This window comes from Sciurus vulgaris (assembly GCF_902686455.1).
Source record: "Sciurus vulgaris genome assembly, chromosome: 8".
Taxonomy (NCBI): domain Eukaryota; kingdom Metazoa; phylum Chordata; class Mammalia; order Rodentia; family Sciuridae; genus Sciurus; species Sciurus vulgaris.
Genome location: NC_136468.1, coordinates 79,753,025 through 79,777,439, shown reverse-complemented (window position 1 = coordinate 79,777,439; position 24,415 = coordinate 79,753,025). Strand labels below are relative to the sequence as shown.

The window sequence follows — 24,415 nt, the reverse complement described above, 5'->3', positions numbered from 1 at the left end:
ATAACTAATCAGTTGTGCCTATGTAATGAAGAAGTCTAGATAGGCAAACTCAATAGCTCTTCCTGGTTGGAAAACACATCGATGTGTCAGGAAGTATCAGAGTAGAATTTTTACAAATTTGGTTTCAAGGATCAAAATGGTATTTATTAGTGATTCATGAACCATGAAGCATCCAGTCTACAAAATAGAGAGGAAGTCCAGTGAGTTAGACAGTGGGTAAGTTTTATAGGCAAGAAAAGCAGAGGAAAGAAAGAACAGTGAACAAATAGTGGATTGATAATTTAAGAATACTTTCCTTGTGGGAGGTAAACAAAATACTCTTGACTTAATGGGATTTGGGTGTCTGGCTGCTGACTTCTCAGAAGGTCAGATCTTACAAGTGAACAGCTTTGTTTTGGTGATGTGGAATTTTGTCTTGAGTGACTCCCCTTGGGGCCTGCTGCCTTTAATGCCCTAACTCCACTGGAAGAGCACATGGAAGTTCTGTGTGACAAAACCTTCCAGATTCTGCCTAGTCATTTGACTGATCCTAATTTTCATCCCTTGTAAGAGAACTATAGTTGTAGTGTTTTCCTGAGTTCTGTGACTTCCTCTGTTGAGTGTTCAATCCCCTGCAGAGTTTGTGGGAACCTCTGATTTGTAGTCTGTTGATCAAAAGTGCCTCGGTACTCACAGGTGCTGCTGACATTAGAAGTAAGGGCCATTGTGTTGCACTGTGCATCTGGCTGTGAAGTGTTGTGCTAACTCGTGGCAGTTAGCATCAGAATTGTATTATAGTATACCAGTTGGTGTCAGAATAAACACTCATGTACAAGTCTGTGGACGTATGTTTTAATTCCCTTGGATAAATTCCTAGGAGGGGAATTGCTAAATTATATGATAAGTACATATTTAATTTTATGAGAGACTACAGATTATTTTCCAAAGTAGTTGTAGGATTTTATATTTCCACCAATAATTTATGAGAGTTTCAATCGCTCTGTATCCTTGCTAGTACTTGGTCTTTCAGTTACTGAGAAAGGAGTGTTGAAGTTCCCACTACAAATGTCATTCTGTTTCCATTTAGTTCTGTTGGGTTTTGCATAGTGTGTGAAGCTTTGTTCTTAAGTGCCTAAGATTTTTTATGTGTGTATTATGAATTGACCTATTTATAATTGCCTATTGTTCTTCTTACATCAGGTAACATTCTTTGTTCTGAAGGCTACTTGCCTGATATTAATAAATCCAATCCACCTTTCTTCTGATTAAAGTCTGATATATAATTTTCATTCTTTTAATCTATGTCTTTATATTTTAGAAAATGGGTTGGCAAATTTTCCCCATAAATGGCTAGAAAGCGTACCATTTTAGACTTTCTAGGTCACAAGTGGGATTTTTTAAACATTTTTTTTTTAAACATTTAAAAAAGATAAAAACATTCCTGGCTCTCTGTGTCAGTTGGCTTTTCATCGCTGTGATTAAAATACTTGACTTGAACAACTTCAAGGAGGAAATGTTTATTTTGAGCACACAGTTTAGAGTAGGGGTTCAGTACATAGCTGACCAACTTCATCACTCAGTGCTGTGGTGAGAGAGCATCATGACAGAAGGGTACAGCAGAAGAAAGCTGTCAGCTCATGGCAGCCAGGAAACAGAGGAGGGAGTAGCCAAAGTGACAGGATGTAATGCACAAGGGCCCACCAGGGACTCACCTCCTCCAGCCATGCCCCACCTGCCTATGGTGGTCACTCAGTACTGTGATCCTTTTAAATTAAACCATCGAATGAATGAATCTGCTGATGAGGTTATGGCTGTCATCATTTAATCATTCACCTTCAATATTAACACAGGCTATTTTGCGGGGTACTTCATATCAAAACCATAACAGACCTTTAAAAAAAACATGCTGCGAGCTAAATTTAGCCCCTGGGCTGTGGTGTGTTGACATTTATTTTAATAGGCTTTTTATGACAAGATATAGTTGACTGGTTGTTTGGGGTTGGGGGGGTCATTTTTTTTTTAAATCTCTGCCTTTTTTTATTGGTTAGTTAAATTTTACATTTAATGATACAGTTGAATTTAAATTTACCATCTTGCCGTTTTCTATTTGTTCCATGTATTCTTTATTCCCTTTCCCTCTCCTTTTGGGTTATTATTATTTTTTTTTTTAATGATTCCATTTTATCTTCTCCAGTGATTTATTAGCTTTACTTTCTTTACAAAACAATTGATGGTAGACTGAGGATGCCGCTCAGTGATAGAGCACCTGCTGAGCACGAGGAGGGCTTGGGGTCTGTCCCTGGCACCACACAAGCAAAAATACAAGTACAACCAACAGGGATGCCTCTAAAGTTTAAGATTTACAATTTTAACTTATTATATCTGCCTTAAAATAATATTCTGCTCCATGGATAGAACTACGAATCCTTAAACACTATTTCTTGTTCCATCTTCCTTATTATCATTGTCATACATTTTATTTTTACATATAAGCTTTATAGTAAACTGTTACATATTTTATGTTAAATGTCCAAGTGATTAAAAACAAGGAAAAGTGTATCTTTATGTTCACCTTCATTTTTACTATTTCAGTAAATGTCCAAGTGATTAAAAACAAGGAAAAGTGTATCTTTATGTTCACCTTCATTTTTACTATTTCAGTACTTCATTTTTTGCGGATCCATGTTTATATCTAGCAATATAATGTTGCTGAAAATTTTTAAATTTAACATTACTCCTCGTACTTGTCTGCTGACATCGGGTTCAGTTTTTGTTGTCTACAAAAGTCTATGCCACCTTCATTTCTGAGCAGTACTTCTATGTGCATAGAATTCTGCCTTGACTGCACTTTTTTCCCCAAGTACTTTAAATATGCCACTCAACAACTACAAAAAGATCAGTAGTTACCAGGAATTTGTCAGGAGGGAAGGTAGGGATGAAAAGGTGAACCCCAGGATTTTGGGAGTGTTAAAACTATTCTGTATGAAATAGTAGAATGTTGGGTATGTGTCAAAACCCATAGAACTTAACATACAAAGAAGAGACATTCCTAAATACACACTATGGTCTGTGGGTGCTAATAAGTAAAAATTACAATTGGTTAATTATTATATATTACAATAAAAATTATAACAGGTATCACTGATTGATGTAAACCATTAATAATAAAAAAGTGTGCATAGGTGGTAAGGAGTTGGTTGTTTCAATAGAATTCTATATACTATTTCTCAATTATTTTGTAAGTGTAAAGTGAGCTAAAAAAAAAATGTCTAGTCATGATTTTTAAAATATGCCACTTCTTTACTTCTCTTGCGTGGTTTTGGATGAGAAATCTTGCTGTAATTCTTTTCTTTACTTGTATGTGTTCCATTCCCTCTTTTCCCCCTGGCTGCCCTTCATGACCCCTTGGTGTTTCTTTGGGTTACTGTAGCTTGACAGTGGTACACTTAGGCTCGTGTGCGTGTTTAAGCGCATGCTCCTGTGTGCATGTTTTCTTCTCCTTCAGGGTTGAGTTTCTTGTATGTGTAGATGGTAGATTATACATATTTTTTTCCTGTTCTTTTACTTCTGGGATTCCATTTCCCATATGTTAGTTCTATTTATGGCGTCCTGTTTCTTTTTGTCTTTATGTTCAGTCTGGGGTGGTTTCAATCGATTGATCCTGTCATCATCTGTCTAGTTCAGAGATTCAGGGTAGGCCACCTGGAGAGTCAGCCTTGGCTCAGGAGCCGTTCCTGGTCCACTCAGCGATGCAGTGCTTTATGGTCTAGAGCATGGCTACTTACAGATGATTCTTAGCAGGACATCACAGGCAAATGATTTCTGATGCAGAGATGTGATAGGTATGGACAATATTCCAGGTGTGGTGGACTCCTGTCCAACAGAGTTTCCAAAGGAGGGCATTAGGGAAAAACCCAGATCATCCTGTGAAGAGGGAAATTAAAATATTTTCAAAATATTTTAGTTTCATGTCTTTTAAGACAGAAGTATTATGCAGAGGCTCTGGGTACCATTAAGAGTTTATGGGAAAGAGTGGCTTCCATTTGACCTAGAATATATTTGGGGGAGAAGCAGGAGAGAGTGACCTCTTGGGAGGCAAGAGGAAGTCAAATGAGGCCTACAATCATACAGTTGTTAACACAGCGAGGACCAGACACCAGGCCTGAGTTCCCATACAACAGTATCACATGTCCCCACCCAAACTGCACTTGTCTGAAGTTGTCACAGAGAAAACAGCTTTAAGGAATTTGTAATTAATCCCCTCTGCCGAAGGGTAATTGTGGGGAAAGACAATCCTCTCTCAGTGCTGGTGAGACCCTGTCCCTCCCTAACTGCTGGTCCTGCCTGATGTTGACTTGCTGTTCAGAGTGAGGCAACACGCAAGCGAGGGAAACATAAAAAGAACGTGCGTGGGACTCTCCTGACTAAATGGTAGGTCTGTGGCCCATTGGTCATGAGAAACCTGGTCACTGACAAAATCATCTGGGGCAGGAGCTAGCTGAGTTTTTAGTTGTGCTCACTCTAGAATTCAGATGATTTCAGCGAACATGCAAATGTTATGGGGCACAACTTAAGAACAGACCGATCACCACTGAGAAGTCCGAATTTGAGAGTCTTTATTAAGCCGGCAGGCTGACTGTCTCACACAATGCCCCAAAAAATGGCTATTGGGAGAACAGCCCTGACCACAGGGTTGTAGGGGTTCTTATACCAAAAATCACATTAATCATAAGTGTCTGTTGCTATGATTCGAAATTACACACACTAACATCATGAGATCATCAACAGAGGGGGAAGTGGGTCAAAATGACCCTTACTAGGTACAAACTAAAGAATGGCTACTAACATCCACACAATCACTGTTCACATGGTACATTGTTTAGGAGCAATAGGAATCAAAAGAGCAATTCTTTAATATGTAGGAGTTGCCATTGTATATTATTAAACATGTCACACCAAGTAACTGATGATGGGCACAGAGGCGGGGTGTTCCCATGGGAGAAGCTTATTTCCTACATAACATGGAGTTTCAGATCAAAATGGAGTCTGTTTAGTCATTTCCCTTAAAGTCTGGCCTATAATATTCTCATGGAGCCAGATCTGTCAGCCCATCACACAATGACATACGGAGAGGCCCTAAGAGCCCTCCAGAAGAGAACATGGTAAAGAAGTGAGAGGGTGTCTGGAATAGAAATTTAGTGAAATAAAATTGCCCTAATGATCAGAAAGAAATAATAATAATACGGAGGGAAGTGTCTCAAAGAGGGATTTTCAAAATAGCTGCAAAATCTTGAAGTCACGGGGCAGTTATTTGGGACCCATGAAGCCAAGTTGTGCCCACAGGTGGCACCAGAATGAGTTCTCCTCGTGTCAGCTGAACACCTGTGGTGGACCAGGGGCTGGGGGACAGAGCCCATCCTGGACCTTGGCAAACACAGCCCTGTGCATGTTCCCAGGGTGGACAGGAAGCCTTGCAGTTCCCTGGACCCTACCTAGCTCTTCTCCCTGTGCATGTTTCTTTGGGAGTTATTTTCTTATTAGCCTAACTTGTTTGTTTTTCTTGTGAGACTCTTCATCTGTTTGGAGTTAAGCTCTCCAAATGATGTCCACCATTCTTTTGTAGAGCCATTTCCATCTCTTGAATTTGTGTGTGTGTGTGTGTGTGTGTGTGTGTACCAGGGAGTGAACTCAGGGGCATTCAACCACTGAACCCCATCCTCAGCCCTATTTTGGGTTTTACCTTGCTTTTACTGAGGCTGGCTTTGAACTTGTGATCCTCCTGCCTCAGCCTCCAGAGCTCCTGGGATTACAGGCGTTTGCCACTATGCCTGGCTTCTTAAATTATTTTTGACCTTACAAGTTATAATTTGTAATTATACTTTTCTAATGTAGGCACAACAACATCAAATTAGTAAGTGATAAAGAAATTAAAGATTCTCTGATCCATCTGCTAGCTGATTCTTAGAGATCACCTTCTGGTCTTTGCAGCGAAGGTGCACAGTAATTGAGTCTTCAATCTATGAAATAAATGTATTTCTCTTTAGTTATAACCATGGAGATAAACTTACTAGGACTTGGTGTACAACTTGTAAATTGTATTGTTTAATTCGGAAGTTCAGCATGGCCTTTTAGAGTTTGATTCACAATTTTACTTTTAATTGATGACTGATGGCATATCTTTTCCTGAATAACAGTATTCCCAGCCAGTATTTAATGAGTGCTTGACATCTGGAATATTCTGCATGTTTTGCCTAGGAGTGGAAATAGCTGGGTCAAATGGTAGTTCCATTCCAAGTTTTCTAAGGAATCTCCACACTGCTTTCCCGAGTGGCTGCACTAATTTGCAACCCCACCAGCAATGTATGAGTGTACCTTTTCCCCCCATGTCCTCGCCAACACCTATTGTTGCTTGTATGCTTGATGATCGCCATTCTAATTGGGGTGAGATAGAATCTTAGGGTAGTTTGATACTCAGCCATAAAGAATAATAAAATTATGGCATTTGCAGACAAATGGATGAAATTGGAAAATATCAAGCTAAGTGAGATAAGCCAATCTCAAAAATCCAAAGGACGAATGATCTCGCTGATAAGTGCATGATGATAGATAGAACCAGATTTACAAATAATTTCTTAATGGCTAGTAAACACATTAACTTGAAACTGTGTATGAATGTTGTTTTACCTTAGGTTTATTTGTGTTCTTAAATACTTTAATGCTATTTCCTTAGATATAAGGTAAAACCCCAAAGGAAAAGATTATTGCTTGATACCTTGTAATAATCTTTAATTGACTATTCTCTAACGTTTATTTAAATTTTTTTCCCTCATTGCTTTTTAATTAAATTTCACTGCATTTTAAATATCCTATCCTTTGGACCATTAGCTACATACTGATTTAAGAGTCTGAACTTCAGATGTTCTCAAAACGATTCTAGTACCCAGAATAAATGAATTTGATAGATACATTAAAAAATCAACTCATTTGTCCCTCACACTAATGACTAATTTTATTTGTAATATTTCTTAATTCATTGAGACAGAAGGGACAAAATAGTTCCAACATTTCCTAATGGACTTCACTCTTCAGTGTTTTTCTCATGCTTACATTGTTTTGGAAAACTTGATACGATAAAAATACTTAATAATTACATTTCTGTACATGAATGCCCTTTTATTTTTGGTCAGCTGTCGGGTACATGGTACACGTTTTCACCAAAATGCCTGGTTGGTTTGGAAATTTAGTATTTAAGAAATTAGGTGTTTAGGAGTGTTCCACATTATTCCTTTTGTTCTCTTCATGTCTTGGCTTCTTTGTGTTTGAACTTTAAATAAAGCAACCACCAAAAGCTTTTTACCTTATACTAATTTGAATTTTCCCTATACAGAATCTTTTAATGGATCTCCTACAGGAAGCATAAATTTGGTAAGTACTATTATGGGTATGTTTATTATTAAAGTCACTTGAAAGTAATGTGAAAGACTGGGCCTTTACATATGTAAATACGTGATATATTCAAAACCCCAAATTGTTCTTTAGTATTATTTAAACATTACTGTGCTTTTAAAGGAAATGTTAAGTTCATATATAAGACATCTGCATGTTAGCACCTTAAATATTTAATTTTTATTTCAAGGAATGGGTTTATGGTTATACTGGCATAATTGCAGTTGCATTTTATAAAGGAATTGATGTTGTTTTTCGTTCTAATATTTATGCTTTGAGATCAGTAATTTCTTCTCACATTAGAAAAAGATATAAACTATTGAGGATAATAAAAGCCTCTAGATATTTCTTAAAATCTGCACCAAAACAAATTCAAGTGTGTGTAAAAATATTAGAGTTTCACAGCAAGGTGTATCTATCTTATGATTCAAAGTTTACATGTTTTTAGCATGTACACTGCCATTGGAATTTCATGTCTTCAGGATGAAGTATGAACAGATGGACATTTCATTTCACTTATGTCCAGCATTGCCATTAAATAACTTATTTTCTAAAATTCTGTTAGGAATATTTATATTTTATGAAATTTTCAATCTACAGTTTGGATGGAGGAGTTGGAGCAAGGGGTAAGGGAAAAGTAAAGGAGTATTTGTTTCATTTTTCCTTCCACTTATTTTTCTTTTAAACCTTTTGTAATAGCTAACTGGTTGAGAGGTCTGTTGTCTTGTTGTCTGTAACCTTATTGAATAAGTGTTCTGGTACTGTACAAAGTTTAACCTTTAGCAAAACACTGAAAATGTCCATAGTAATATGTCAGATATTTTATGACTTTTAAGAAGTTTTCTTACATCATTTGGCATCATTACTGTTTACTTTTTTAGTGCAAAGTGTACAACAGAAAAGGAATTGCCCTTGGAGCATGAAGGAAATATTAGCAATAATGTTCATTGTACAGAGAATGTTTCCAAAGGAGAGAAAGTATTTCTTTGATTTGTAATTTTTAGTTTTAAAACTTGTAGTGTTTGTACAAGTGTTTAAACTCTAGCAAAATTTTATTTTTATTTATTCCATTCCTGGAATAAATGCCTTTTCAAATAAAAACATCCTTTGTGTTACAATCTCGATCAAAAAAAAGTGAAAAGGTCACATTTAAGGCCAGTGACTTGCAATATTTGTTATTCTCATAAATCTAAGTCAGACTTTTTAAAAAGTAGCTAAAGTCTTTCACATTCTTTTTAAAACACAAAACTTTAGTGACTGGCTGCATTTTAAAAGTAGTTTGATTATAAACAAAATCATGATAGTTTATTCTAATATACTAAGCAAAAAAGAGATTTAATGTTTTTGACATTTTACTCATTTATCAATTGAAATTGGCAGGTAAATTCATGCTAGCACTTCTAGCAGTGCCATTGTAATTGTTTGCTAAACCATCATAGAAAATTTGTGTTTTTAGTTTGGCACAATTGCACACACCTTATTCCCAGCTACTTGGAAGGTTGTGGCTGGAGGATCACTTTAGCACAGAAATTTGAGGCCAGTGTGAGAAATGTGGTGAGATCCCATCTCAAAAAGGGTTGGGGGGGATTTGTATTTTCAGTTTTTGCCGAACTATTATGTTAAAACACACATCACATTTTCTTTCAAGAAATTTAAAAATCTTAAGGATTAGTTTGTAAGTTGTATTTTATTTCAGCACAACATTAATATATACTTATTTTGAAATCAGTTTTATCCATCAGTACTTAACATTTCTAAATCAGATGTAGATCTGTAGTTAATATTCCTTTTACTAATTGTAATTTTATAGTCTACTTGTTATTTATTTGTGCAATATAATTAATAACTAACATTTAAGAGACTTTTAAAGTGGTAAGTACATTTAGATTTTAAAATATAATCTGCAAGGGAAGGTTAATAAAGATTTTGCTGTTTTTATTAACATATTTTTCTGTGTGTCATGTAAACACTTAAAATTTTAAGTACATTGTTTTTTTCAAATATTTCAAAACATTTTTATTCACATTGTATTCTGGCAAATATGTAGAGCAAGTATGAACAAAATTTTACCATTGGAAAAACTGAAATATAAGGAGTAGTTGATAAGGCTAAAGTCTCTTAAGGAACCATATTTTTTTAAGGTACCATATTTTACTGCATAATCATTGCCATTGCATAAATTCATATTGACAGATATTCTGTGCATCCTAATCTTGTACCACAGTTTAGTAATAAATGATTTTTAGTAATAAATGATTTTAAGTAATACTAGCACAGTTGCTTTAAAAAGCTTCACATAATGACCGTACCCCAATTTTTTGCCCCCCCCCAAAAAAATTGGCATAAAATATGCAATGATCAGGTGGCGAAATACAGTATCAGTGCCAGAACCCTTTGATGTACATGTGGGTATACGTTGATGTGTCAGTTTGTTTTCTTTTAATTTATACTTAAAGGCCACGGTTACAAAATACTCATTTGGAACAGTCAGTAATATTGAAGATTATAATTTTAATTCAATTATAGTTTTCAAACATAATTCCACTACCAAAAACCTTAGTCTGTGAATTCACTTCACTTAATAAGTAATCTTAATAGGTAACATTTGTTTTCCTAGGCAGTTTTCTAAATATTTTGCATATTTTATTTAATCCTCAGATAAACCTAAGATGTTGATATAATACCTAAGGAATCTAAATTTACTGATAAAATTATTCCTGAATTAACAAGTATTAAAGAATACAAAGGGAGCTGTAGTATATTTCAAATTTAAATATTAAACTGTATCTACTTATTTTTCCTTAGTTTTTATTTTATTGCCATATGTTGAATATAGTTGAAAAGTAACAATTTGCAATATATGGACGGGCAGTGAAGAAGAAAACAATCTGATTGGTTCAGTTGGTTACTAAATTATTCTATAGTTTCTTAATTTCTTAATCTTGGCTTTTCTCATTCTTAGTGTAATAAAATGAGTATAATTATTTTATAGGGGTATGATAATACAAATAATATAAAGTTTGCCTGCAAAAAAATATGAAGTGTGTATTTTATGAAGAATTATAATAGTTTAAAATTAAAAATTTGTTTCCTGATTTTTTTTCAGTCTTTAGATGACCTTTCAAGTGTATCTTCTGATGACACAGTACAACTTCATGCTTACATATCAGACACTGGTAAGAGACTTTGTAGAATAATTATTACTTTAAAACTATTTTTTCTTATATCCCTAAGTTATTTTCCATATTTACTTTTACAAATTATATTTTTGTTTTGTAGCCACCATATTTTTAAGTCCTCCAACCCCTACCACCACCATACCCTCTCAGCATGTTCTTCACTAGATTCTGTGGTGTTTGCTTGGGCATTTTTGTTTTTCTAAGGTTGTCATTATTACCATTTTAAATGTTTTATATTCCAAGTATTTTTTCATTGCTGTTAACTCTAAAACTGTTGTTTTTTTCTTTGTACTTGAGTCCTGACTGATATTGTTTGCATAATTCCTTGCTAAATCTCTTTTTAAATATATTTTTAGTTGTAGATGGACACTTACCTTTATTTATTTATTTTATTTTATGTGGTTCTGAAGGATTGAACCCAGTGCTTCAACCTGCTAGGCAAGTGCTCTACCACTGAGCTACAACCCCAGCCCACTAAATCTTTTTGAGGAAGTCTCAGTTCAGTATTTTTCATGCATGCACAGTCAGACTAGAGAACTGACTAAATGAGCCTCTAGGTATATGCGTTTGCAGAAGTTCAGAAATGCTTGAATGGGGTGAGAAACCTCTAGGACTTTGTGATCAGCCAGCATATGTACAGAATTGTTAGTGTACTGAGAAAAAAAAAATCATTTTCATCATTAACCATTGACTTATTTCATATGCTAATGAGTATAAGATATGATATTTTTCTTATCTGGCCTCTTCATAGAATATAGCAATGTGTTTTGACCTATTATATACTGAATGTAAACATTCTGAGGGAAATAACCTCAGTTCAGTTTCATGCCTACATTTAGATAATGAAAATAAATCTTATAGTTTACTTTAGAAGATGTTAATTTGCGTTTTTAAAACCTTTGTTTTCTTTTGTGTCTCACTGGAAAGGGACTCATACTGCATTGTCTTACCTGCCACATTTCTGGAATAAGTTATCTATAATTGCTGACTTAAATGCTTTATTTTTATGAATAGTTGGTTAGTAGATTACTCTGCTCTTAAAGATCATTAGATAGCTTCATTGCTGATAAAAGCAAAGGTCTTTGCTTTTTTTTCCTTTCTAGCTTTTATACTGATTGTTCCTGTTTTTCCTTCAATAAATTTTGAAAATTCTTTTGAAATCTCTGTACTCTTTGTTTGCTTGTTTTCTAATCATGAGTCTTCCTAAAGGTACAGATGTTTATCATTTATATTTTACTTCTTGGAGACCTTAAACTTTTATGTCTAGAAAAAAAAACACTTATGTCCATGTTTCTAATCTTAATATTTCTCTTTTCTGAAAGTTCTGGTTTCTAGCTGCTTTATCCATTATTCATTATTCATAAGTATTTATTAGCTTCCTATAATGGATGGAAACATACTAGGCATTTTTAGTGAATTGTTATTTCTATTAGACAAATATAGATGCTGATAAACCAGCCCAGTTAAGAGCCCAACTTTTTGACTGAATTTCTTGGGTTCAAATCTTAGCTCTGCTGCTTACTAGTTGGATGAACTTCTTTAACTTCTCTGTACTGCAATTTTTCCTCATCTGTGAAGTGAAATAATGTGTGATTATGGGGCAAATTGCTTATGCTTACATGGTAGGCATCACTTGTAAGGGTTCAAGAATTATTTATCTTTCCATTTGAAAACTAGAGTTGGTTTGATTTTTTAGTTTCAATTTTTGTTCTTTTTACTGATACATGACAGTAATGTAATTTAACTTATTTATATAAACATGGAGTACATCTTACTCAGGATCCCAGTCTTGTGGTTGTACATGATGTAGAGATTCACACCGTTGGAAAGTGGTGTCAGATTCATTCCTACTTCTGTACCCACTCCCTGCCCTTCATTCCCCTTTGTCTAATCTACTGAATTTATATTCTGTCCTCCTACCTTGTTGTGTTTTACCATCCACATATCAGAGAGAACATTTGACCTTTGGTTTTGGGGGATTAGCTTATTTCGCTTAGCATAATACTCTCCAGATCCCTTCATTTTCCAGCAGATGTCATAATGTCATTCTCTTTTATGACTGACTAATATTCCATTGTGTATATATACCATATTTTCTTTATCATCTGTTGTAGGGCACCTAGGTTGGTTTGACAACTTAGCTCTTGTAAATTGAGCTGCTATAAACATTGATGTGTCTGTGTCACTGTAGTGTGCTGTTTTTTAAGTCCTTTGGGTATTTTAAGTTCAAGGAGTGTGATAACTGGTCCTGACATGTTTTTAGTGACCATTACAGAAGTAATAATTTATGGTCCAGTGCTTGTGTTACTCATAGTGATCAACTGATTCTAGTGAAAATCTTACAGTAAAATATATTGCCTAAATTAACAATATGATTAGTGATGAGGTTGATTTACATTCTGGTCTACTCCCTTACCTAATTATGGGTCAGTAACAACAGTTTACAGAATACCTGCTTGAGTAGCAATTGGCTTAATAAATAGGAAACCTAGTTAGATCACTGCCTTCTCAAAATCAATACATATAGCCTCATTATTTTCTTTTAAGTGATATTACATTTCTAAGTTTGCATTTTTTAATAATAACCTTATTATTATTCTTTTGTGCTTTCACCTGGGTGATCTCCCTTGCCTAGCAATTTGTGACATTTCTTTTAGAATAGTTTCATATAATTTGTTCTCTTCCTTCTTTATATTCTTGCTGTTCTACTTGGTCTTGTGATTTGTAATTGTTTGTGGTTAACTGCCTAATTGGCCTCTGCTTTCTTTCTGTTTTCCTTTCCCAAATCTGTCTTGGACACAACTGTAAAGTCCTTCCCTTGTGGTCATGCCAACTCTATAAATGGTAATTCTCTAACTTAATGAAAGTGGTGTGCTATTTGATTTGCAAAGGTCTCTGAGAGAAAGTTCATTGTAAGAGGTGACAGAGAGTACAGTTAAAGCCTCTGTGTAGAGCATGGTAACCCAATCTCATTTCTAGGGTAGGAATCTGTTTTGTTTTGTTTTGTTTTTGTTTTTGTATGTGGGGGGGGGTGGGGTCAAATTAAAAATACTACTAGTATTGGATGAAAACGGGAGTGAAGAACAATTTTCAATAGGTAGTGCAAATCCTAGAAAAATGTTGATGAAAGCCTAAGAGGTGTAAGTCCTTCTTGTCAGTATAGCTATCTGGCTTTTATGTTATTAAAATAACTTACTGAGAAGTTATATAGAAGATCTCTTCAGCTTCAAAACTTGATCATTTTTTTCATGATTATGAATCAGCATAATCCATTTTAGATTAATTGTAGACTTTTGATCAGTATGGTAATCTAAACTGCCATGGGAAATCCTGCCTCCCACATATAAAAAAGCCAAAAAAAAATTATAAAAATAGCTTAAGTGGGAAATCTAAAGGTTCTATGTAGTCTATGAGGAAAAACAAATTCTGGGAAGTGAAGAGTCATTGAAACTGAGGAGTTCATAATAGCAAACAGATCACTGTTTTGATTTGATATCATTTTTATGCCTTCTAGCTTAGAAGAGGCATGATGGGCCAGGACCATAGGAAACTAAAACCCAGTCCTTTGCATAAAACCCAGAGTACAAAGAATAGTATGATGGGGAAGAGGAACTAGAAAAAATTAGTTTATATTCAAGCAGAAAGAGAAAGAAAGAAATGTCAAGATCATTAAAAATGGTATCTATCACCCACAAGAAATTAAAAAACCCAACATGGGTGTATGTGAATTTAGCTATCTTTAAATGATTATATACTCCAGGATCTCAAGCCATAGATTTAGTACAACTGTCCCTTCCTTGGTATCTGGAGAGAGTTTCCAAGAGCCCTGCAGATTCCAAATCTATAGATGTTCAGGTCTCTAATATAAAATGATATAATATTTGTGTATAATTGACATATATCCTCTCATATATTTAAATCATCCTTTTTATTTATAATATATTGTAAATACTATGTAAATACTTGTATTTTATTGGTTACAGAATAATGACCAAAAATCTGTACATATTCAGTAAAAAAAAAAAATACATTAAAAAAAACTTCAAGTCAACTTCAAGTCTCAATTTCAATTGAGAATGCAGAACCCACAGACACAAAGGGCCAACCAGCATTTACAATGGGGACACTGGTAATTACAAATGCTCCATATTCTAGGGCACGCATAATTCCCAGAGAGAGACAACACCTTATTGAAAGTGAATTTATAGAAAATAATAGGAAGAAATACGAACCACCATAGGTCGACCGATCTAGCAAATGAGATAATTGCATCCTAAGAACTTAGAGAAGGCAATCTTTTTTGGTACCAAGGATTGAACCCAGAGGTGCTTAACCATGGGGCCACATCCCCAACCCTTTTTTAAATATTTATTCTGAGACAGGGTCTCGCTAAGTTGCTGAGGCTGGCTTTGAACTTACGATCCTCCTTCCCCAACCTCTGGAGTCACTGGGATTACAGGTGTGAGCCACTGTGCCTGGCAGAAAAGGCAGTCTTAATTGAATTTATGTATGTTAAAAATATTCATCAAGCCAGGCACACAGTGGTACATGCCTGTAATTCCAGCTAGTTGGGGAGTGAGGCAGGAGTATCACAAGTTCAAGGCCCACCTGGAAAATTTAGTGAGAACATGTCTCAAAATTTAAAAAAAGAAAAGAAGAGAAAAAGGGTCAGGGATGTAGCTCAGAGGCAGAGTACTCTGGGTCTAATCCTAGTTAATGCCCCCCACCTCCCTGCACTCCCTGATATTCATAGAGATAAATCCTAAAGCAGGAACAAATGGGGGACTGGAGTTGGGGCTCAGTGGTAGAGTGCTTGATTGGCATGTGTGAGGCCCTGGGTCCAATACTCAGCACCACATATAAATAAAAAAGTAAATCAATGAATAAATAGATCCATTGACAACTAAAAAAATAAAAACATAAAGAATAAATGATATGTAAAAAAAGGACCAAATTTAGAAATCAAACCAATATGATGGAATCAGAGTCAGAATGGATTAAGAAATGACCAGATACAGATGAGGGGAAGACAGTCAAATTTTGGAGACCTAACCTAGATTAAAATAGAGAACAGAGAATAGAAAGTCAGAAAGATAAATTAAAGAACATGATTCAATGTACATCTCTCTACCTAAAATTAGTATAAAATAGGAACCAGTTTTGATTTTAAAGACAACCTGACTTATATGGTGTGTGGCAAATCAGTAGAAAAATAGTAGGGGATTTTTGTGTTGTGTGTGTGTTGTTGTTGTTGTTGTTGATAAATCCTCAGAATAAGCACTTGCAAATTTTTGAATATTATCAAAGAGAAAAATAATTGCCAGGAGATAAATCCTACCCTGGGCCTTTTACTGTTTAGTTGAAAAGATTTCACTTGAAGTACAACCAAATAATGAAGGCTCCTGCAAAAGATTTTTATTTTATTTCTGTTATTTCTTCTCTAGTAACTTAAGAGACCCTATTGCTACTTAGAAAGAGAATCCAAAGTAGGCGTCACTGTGGATGGGAGTGTCGTCATAAACTTTTAGCTCATTTTGTATTCTTGTCATTATTTGTAATACTTTATACCTCTTAGTATAAAGGACAGGAATCTATTTGTTATCCTTTGGTAACATCCTTTTCTCTCAGTCTGTCATTTCAAATTCTTCTTCATTTCATGTTGTCTTTTTTTGTTTTTGTTCTTCATCTTCCTCCTTTTTGTGTCTTTTGTTCCTCTTCATTTTGTTTTAAAATGATTAGTATATGCTGACTATGACCCATATGCTGTGGCAGGAGTTTGTAATGATCATGGCAAGACATATGCATTATATGCCATCACCGTACACCGGCGCAATCTAAACAGTGAGGAGATGTGGAAGACATATCGTCGATATAGTGACTTCCATGATTTCCACATGAGAATTACTGAACAGGTAACGTGGATTTTAAAGATTTTATATTGTTAAGCCACATGCTTTATATTGTTTCTTGATTTAGTTTTGGTTTTAAATTTTTCTGAGGATATTCAGATACTAACTTCAGTTAATGAAAGAAAATAAGGTAAGAATTTTTTGTATTCAGCATAAACATTAGAATGATTTTGAGCAATTACCGAATAAGTCAAATGCAGAGAAGTTCAGCCACTTTTACCCATTATGGACTAGTGACAAAGTGTCAGTGGCACATCTTAGAAAATTAAAATGAATATATACTTCTGATTTTAACATTTGTGTATGCATGTACTTTGTAAAAGTGTTGGTTGAAGTAGGGATGGGAATTGCTATAACACATTTTATGCCTTTGCTTTTGGAGGCATAATTCAGAACTATAATTATTTTATTTATTTATGGTATCCAGGATTCAATCCATGGGATTTTAACCAGTGAGCCATATCCCCATCCCTTTTTATTTTTTATTTTGAGGCAGAGTCTAACTATATTGCTTGAGGCCTTGCTACATTGCTGAGGCTGGTTCTGAATTTGAGATCCTCCTGCCTCAGCCTCCTGAGGACCTGGCAGAACTATAATTCATCCAGCAGTGTAACATTAAATACTAGGTCCTTTGTTTAAGTTATTTTGAACCACAACCTAAAATAAAATTTACATTAACCAAATTATATTTTCTTTCTCAATTTAACTGTTGTGTTATAGAAGTAACTATAAGGACTCTTAAAGATAACAAATGTAAAGAAATCATTTCCCTTTCCTTATTTTGATTAAATATTTTATCTTTGTCAGTTAAGATCGTAGAAAAAATATGGTTGGAACAATGATGATCTCTTTAAAATATTTTGTGAATAGAGTGAGATAAATAAATACAACTTACAAATGATTAAAAATGGGGAGGGTTAGTTTTGGTTCTGAAGCCCATAATGAATAGAACTACTTTGAATTGTATATTCATAAGAAATAACTTTGGATATGTGTGTTCTTCTGTTTTTGTGTTGAATAGAACTTCTCCTTCATTTTTATCTTTATTTATTTGAAGAGGTGAAAGAATTTTCTCTCCTGCATTGAAGAAGTAATTGATTATTTTTCAAGTATTACCTGTTTGATAATTATAAAAACTCTTATCTTTCTTCCTATTCCTACACTTTACCCAAATATGATAATCTTAAGAAACAATTTAAATGGCCAACAATAGTTTTATTTAGTGTAAGTTAGCAGGAATTTGGCCCTCTGAAATTTTTTTTCATCAAAAAATTGTAATTTTCTTTTTACTAAGAGAAATAATGTCGCCCAATTTTAAATGTTCTACACAAGGACTGTATATTTTGTTTCCATATTGCCAAATATAAGTGAAGAATGTACTTCAAAAAACTTTGTTAATGAGACAGTCCATGTAGAAATTCACTTTTCAGAACAATAGCAATAATTGAATGGAATTTATATAGGTCAATTTTCCAAATGGCTTAATAGAACTGAAGTGGGCATGTTTTGACTTGGTATTTCTTATGAAGTCACAACAGTTGTGACTCCTTAAGTATTTAGATTACTCACAGGGCTTAAGAAATATAAAAAATTAAGCTTGTTGGTAAAAATTAGATTTATCATATTATTTAGCATCTGTATGAGACAAGCTGTTTGTCTTTTAGTTCTTCCTCATCTTTATTTTTTCTAATTCAAATCTTCTAAAATAGTAGAAGGAAAATGCAGTGATTTTTAATTTACCAGTTGGTAACAATGCAACCTGTTGACCTGAATAAATGTTCATCCATACAGCTCTTAAGTTAAATGATTTTAAACAGGTTTCATTATGCTTATTTAAACTCATGATGTAAGTTTTTATCCCAGTCTAAATATATGAACTATCATTTATTTTCTATAAAGATTTTGCTTAAATTTGTATTTGGTGGAGATTTATATAATTAAAAGTAAATAATTAAAAAGTCAAATGTCATATGCTTTTAGAAGTTTCTTGAACTGCTCATTCAATTATTTAACAAATATTTTTATAGTTTCCTGTGTACCTGGCACTTTTCTCTGTGCTAGGGAAATGACAAAGCATGTCCTTCCCTCTAGGAATGTATGTTCTTGTAGATACTGATTGTATGCTTTTTATTGAATGAAATTACATATATATATAGATGAAATGCTATCAATTTAAATGATAATATTAAATAGTTCTTAAATAACTGAGAATGGTGTCTATATGCTTGAATATTAACAAATTTATTTTTTAAAAAACAATTTCAAGTCTACTTTTAAAATGAGCATTAGTGTATCAGCAATCTAAACCTGATATATTTAATATGAAAGATAGTGTTTGAGTTTAGAATGTCTATGATTTATGTATTGTATTTGAGGTTGTTTTAAACCTAAGACATATTGCTTTATGTGAATTCCTTATTTTTCAATTTATTTCTAACTTCTTTCACATGATTTTAAAAACATTCTCATGATATTTTAATGAGTTTATTTAGAGTAAAATCTCCCAATTTTTCCCTTAATTTTTTTTATAACAATAGTTGAGAAAACTGTCATTTATATTGCTGTTCCAGAGAGATACTTTAGAAGGCATTTGTCTTGATAATTTAGACATTCTGTGCTATTGTGACATATATGTTTTCTTTTAATATTTTTTTAGTTGTCAGTGGACTTTATTTTATTTATTTTCACGTGGTGCTGAGAATTGAACCCAGTGCCTCACACATGTTAGACAAGTGCTCTACCATAAATTTTTGTTTTGATGGATACTGTCATGTGTCCTTGGTGCATTCATTTGTTAGGGCTGACATAGCAGAATATCACAGACTGGCTAGCTTACACAACAGAAATTTGTTTTGTATAATTTTGGATGCTAGGAGTTCAAGATTCAGCTTTTGTCAGGTTTGTTTTCTCCTGAGGCCTTTTTCCTTGCCTTGTAGATGGCCATCTTCTTGCTGTGTCTTCACTTGTTTCTTTGTATGTGTGCATCTCTGGAATCTCTTTATCCAAATTTCCTATTATAAGGACACCAATCAGACTGGTTAATGACCCATACCAAAAGCCTCTATTTAAGCACCTGTTTTAAAGTGTCATTTTCCACAAAGAGTGACAATCTGAGGTACTAGAGGTTAGGACTTAAAATATATGAACTGTGGAGGAAATATACAATCCCATGGTACGTGGTAATGCCAGAATAAACTATGCATTTTTAAAATTGAATCAGTGGTTTAAGATGTAGATAAATAATAGTTCAGGAAATATCTTTTAGGACACTTTGAAAAGTAAATTTGCTTCCACAAAATGTGATTGTTTTAAAAATAATTTAAACTCATAAACAGATACTCTCTGTTGGACATTTGATATTCAGTGAAGACCCATTTCTCTTGATTTTCCAAATCACCAAATTTATGAATATCACTGCCATATAATGTTTTCTCTGTAAATTACCCCTAGCATTTTTTGTTTTGCTTGCTATAACTAGAGCTTAAGAACTACTTGTACCTTGCATGTATGTTGTAAAATGATCTTGTTCATGTTCTAGTACTCATTCACATTTTAGCTCTAAGCAACCATCATATTTTTCATGACATTTAATCATTTATCAAAATCTTCCAGCTTGGGAATAGAAATTATGCTAAGTTTCTTTTTCTTTTTCTTTTTTAATCTTTGCAATAGAAATCAGTTTTCTTTACAGAGATGTTACTATTTTAAGCAAAGAATTTTTTTTTTTTAAGTTTGTTTTACTTCAGAGTATGTACCTCATGGGGAAAGCAGTGAGGCTGCTTAAAGTTTCAGGTACTAGGCTGTTGGCAAGGATAGCCATAGCTAAATGGCTCTGCTGTTATACTATTTTTAGCAGCCAACATGGTTAAAAACCTGTGTTTCAGAAGTACATTCCTGATTACTGTCATGGACCTTTGAAGCTGCTCCCAAATGTTAAGTCTAATAGTATATACACTTGTTCTTGTTGTTAACTTTATAAAGGTAAAATATATGCTGATGGCTCTTAAAGATTTTTTTTTAAGAGGTCATTCATGTAGTGAAAGGGAAGATATTACCAGTGTTTATTATAGTTCATTAGTATAGCTAGTCTCTATATTTTGAAATTTGCCTTTTCTACTTCTAATAATTATGTATTATAATTGATTTGTTGTCATTAATACTGAGGATATTTTTATTAGACTTTCTAACAAGCCAGGAACTCATCACTTTGATCATTAAAACTTTTAATTGTCAAAACTTTATTCATAAGTCAAAGGAAAATATTTTAAAAAACCTTTTATTATGAAACTTTTGAGTAATCTCTGAACTAGAATTTTAAAACAAAACCCCAGATGTCTAATACTCAAATGATTCACATTTGTCATTCTTAATTGAGAAGTCATTATAATAAAAAACATTTTAAGAACTGTGGGGAATATTTGTGAATCTTTTTATTTTCCAATTTTTGCTTAATACACACAAAAATATATATATATTCCAAAATTATCTGGTTTCCTGTTTGATATACAGAAAATTTTCAAATTTTTTCTCTTTTTATAAAAAAAAATTAAGATGAGTGAATGTATTTTGTCTTATAGTTTGAAAATCTGTCAAGCATATTGAAGCTTCCTGGTAAAAAGACTTTTAATAATATGGATAGAGATTTTTTAGAAAAGAGAAAAAAGGATCTAAATGCCTATTTGCAGGTAAGTCCATGTTTTTTAGAATAACACCGTAGAATTCTTTATTAAAGAACAGGGACTGGAAGTGTAACTCAGGAGAGTGCATGCTCATTAATATGCAGGAGGCCCTGGGTTCAATTTCTAGCACCAAAAAAAGAAAAAGAATATTTTTACTATAACAGTGGAATAGCAACCCATTTTTAAAAGTAATGTCAAATGTGACATGCAATCTAAGAATTTATAAACACTATTTCTGTGTTTATTGATTAACTTAGAAGTTTTCTAAATGCTCAGTGTTAGGGATTTTGCTTTTTAAAGTTTAGATGAGTACATGCACACACATATCCATTCCAGATTAATGTAAAGTGTATAGGTATTTTATGGTATAATAAACAGTTAAGTGTCTCAAATTCAGTATATTGTATATTAAAAATGAATAGAATTTTATTCTCAGAGTGTGTAGCTGCCTCCCATGACCAGGAATGATTCTAAGGCTTCTAAAATTATAGAATAATTCAAGAGAGGGTAGATCTAAAGGGCTATTCCTTTTTCTTCTTTCTTTCCTTTTTTTTTTTTCTTTTGTACCAGGGATTGAACCCAGGGCACTTAACCACTGAGCCACATCCCCAGTCCTTTTTTTATATTTTATTTAGAGACATGGTCTTGCTAAATTTCTTAGGGCCTCATTTAATTGCTCAGGCTGATTTTGAACTTGAAATTCTCCTGCCTCAGCCTCCCAAGCTGCTGGGATTATAGGCGTATCCCACCATGCTTGGCTCAAAAGGGCTATTTCTTACATGTAGCCTCTTGGACATGGAATTTTCACAACAAACATGTCTCACAAGTGACTTAACTTTTTGAGTTATTAGGACTCGCAGAAATAACTTTGTTTTAGGCCTGGGTACCCAGATGTCAGTTGTAATAATGGTATCCCTTTATAGTTTTGTGTACTAGTTTACAAAATTTTGTGTAGTTTATAAAGTTTTCACATGTATTAGATAAGGCATCAGCCCAGATTTATAGCGTCCATTATTTAGGCTACCTATCCTTTAGAACAGGAATCAGCAAACTACAATCTGCAGAGCCCATCCAAGCTTACCATCTGTTTTCTACTAGAAGTTTTATTGGAGCATAGCCACCCCTTTCATTTGCTATCCAGTGTCTGTGGCTGCTTTCACCAGCAGCAGAGTTGAGAAGTCGCAGTGGAGATTCTATGAACTACAAAACCTAAAATAATTACTGTCTAGCTTTCACAGAAAAAGCGTGCTAATCCCTGCCTTAGAATTTAGTGAAACTTAGGTAATATATACTAGATATTTAATTTGGAAGATTTTTTTTTTCTGTTTTCTCTCAAATATTCTTAGTTCTGACTGGGTTTGTTTTAACCATAATTGAAATTCCATGTTATTATGATGCACCAAAAGGATAGCAAAAACTTATAGATTTCTGCTGCTGTTCACCTTTGTCCTCTCTTGGCTTAAAGCTGAATGTCTGATAGCCTTTGTATGACCCTTGTCAAATGTTGTAATTTTTTTGTAAACTACCAAACTTTAAAGTCTGTATCAATTATTTATAAGATTTAGAAAATGACTACCTTTTTCCAAATTCAGTGCCATGAAGTACATCTTTTAAATGTGGTTGTGCCTTATACATCTTAGCTTATGAACTCAGTATATTACAACTGTTTCCCTTGAAGGAACTAAGCTAGAAACTTCATTAGTAGTTACAGGAGCAATATTTTGTTTGGGATTCTTTATAACACTTGAAAGTTTTGTTGATTTTTTTTTTTTTTTTTTGTACTTTCTGTTTCATAAAAATGTGCTTCTATTGATGGTTAACTCTTAGCATTGTTATGTGAATAACATAACTTTCTACTCTATATCTTCTTAGAATAAACTGTAAGACCAGAAAACGGAATAGTAAATATATTTGGACAACTTTCACATTAGATGCACTAAAAGTTAAAATAGCAGATAGGAAGATTATATGCCATACTTAATTATAATAGAATTATTGATGACTTCATTTTAACTGAGTAATTGGGTTTTTTAAGTATAAAATTAAAGTTCTCTACATTCTTTTTATGAGATTAAATTATAAACAATAGTTACTTTTCATTATCTTATTAATTTAAGCTACATTTTCCCCCCTTGTTAGTTACTGTTAACTCCTGAAATGATGAAAGCATCTCCAGCTTTGGCTCATTGTGTCTATGATTTCCTTGAGAACAAAGCCTACAGTAAAGGAAAAGGGGACTTTGCTCGTAAGGTAAGCAAACCATTATTGCAGAGAGTTTATTTTTAGGTCTGCTTTTGTACTTTGTTTTTAATAAAAGAAAATGAATTTGGATTTGTTTATGTTCTAAAACTGAAAATTGTTCTAAAACTTGGCCTGTTTATCTTCTATACTTTATTAAAGTTCTGAGATTATTTCAGAAAGAAATTCTAAAAAGAGCTCCTCTATTGCTCCCCCTCCCTCCTTAAAAGACTAGCCTTTTTATAAAATATTGATTGATTCAAAATAAATAAGAGTTAATAATTGTGAAGTAGAAGAACTTTGTATAATTAGTCTAGGTTGGTTGATTTAGCATCCTAATGGATGGAAACATTTCTAAGTTGAATGCTTTGTTTCAATAATAAATTCCAGGGTACGGACCTTATGATGGTGAAAAATATTTATTGTGCTTATGTCTGTATTTCATGATCTAAGTGATTGCTTTTAAATTGGAAGGCTGAGGCAGGAGGCTCACAAGTTCAAAACCAGGCTCAGCAAAAGAGAGGAGCTAAGCAACTCAATGAGACCCTGTCTCTAAATAAAATACAAAATAAAGCTAGAGATGTGACTCAGTGGTCGAGTGTCCCTGAGTTCAATCCCTGACTCCTGCTCCCCCCAAAAAATCCATATTTAAGTAACTTTATTTAAAGAAATGCATTCCACTTTTCCATCTCTTTGATATTCACCTTTCTCTATCTCAGACTTATAAAACGTTACAAAAATGATATAAAGCTCTGTACCCTTCACCATCATCCTAAGTACTGCTACTGCTACTAGTAAAAATAGACGTTTATTTAGAGGTTAATTATGTGCTGGACATTGTAACAGACACAATAATATCTTATTCATCAATTTTAAGATAAACTGATGAATTGATAATAGCTTTTTAAAAATGAAAGAAACATTTTATTAAACGTTAACAATCAGCAGTAGCATTTATGTATGACTAAACAGTTATATACCACGT

The 24,415-nt window shown here is 33.6% G+C and overlaps 1 protein-coding gene across 1 annotated transcript in view; it reads left to right on the top strand.

Annotated features, from left to right (window-relative positions):
- Positions 1–7,177: 7,177 nt before the first annotated feature.
- The window catches only part of LOC306667646 (sorting nexin-13-like), a gene marked incomplete at its 5' end in the record, with an annotated part of 38,773 nt that continues 21,535 nt past the window's right edge, over positions 7,178–24,415 (top strand). Inside the window, 6 exons of the mRNA XM_079150384.1 lie at positions 7,178–7,205; positions 7,316–7,404; positions 10,532–10,601; positions 16,344–16,516; positions 21,091–21,198; positions 23,332–23,442. Coding sequence (XP_079006510.1) covers positions 7,178–7,205; positions 7,316–7,404; positions 10,532–10,601; positions 16,344–16,516; positions 21,091–21,198; positions 23,332–23,442 — 579 coding nt within the window. The remainder of the gene's footprint in view (positions 7,206–7,315; positions 7,405–10,531; positions 10,602–16,343; positions 16,517–21,090; positions 21,199–23,331; positions 23,443–24,415) is intronic.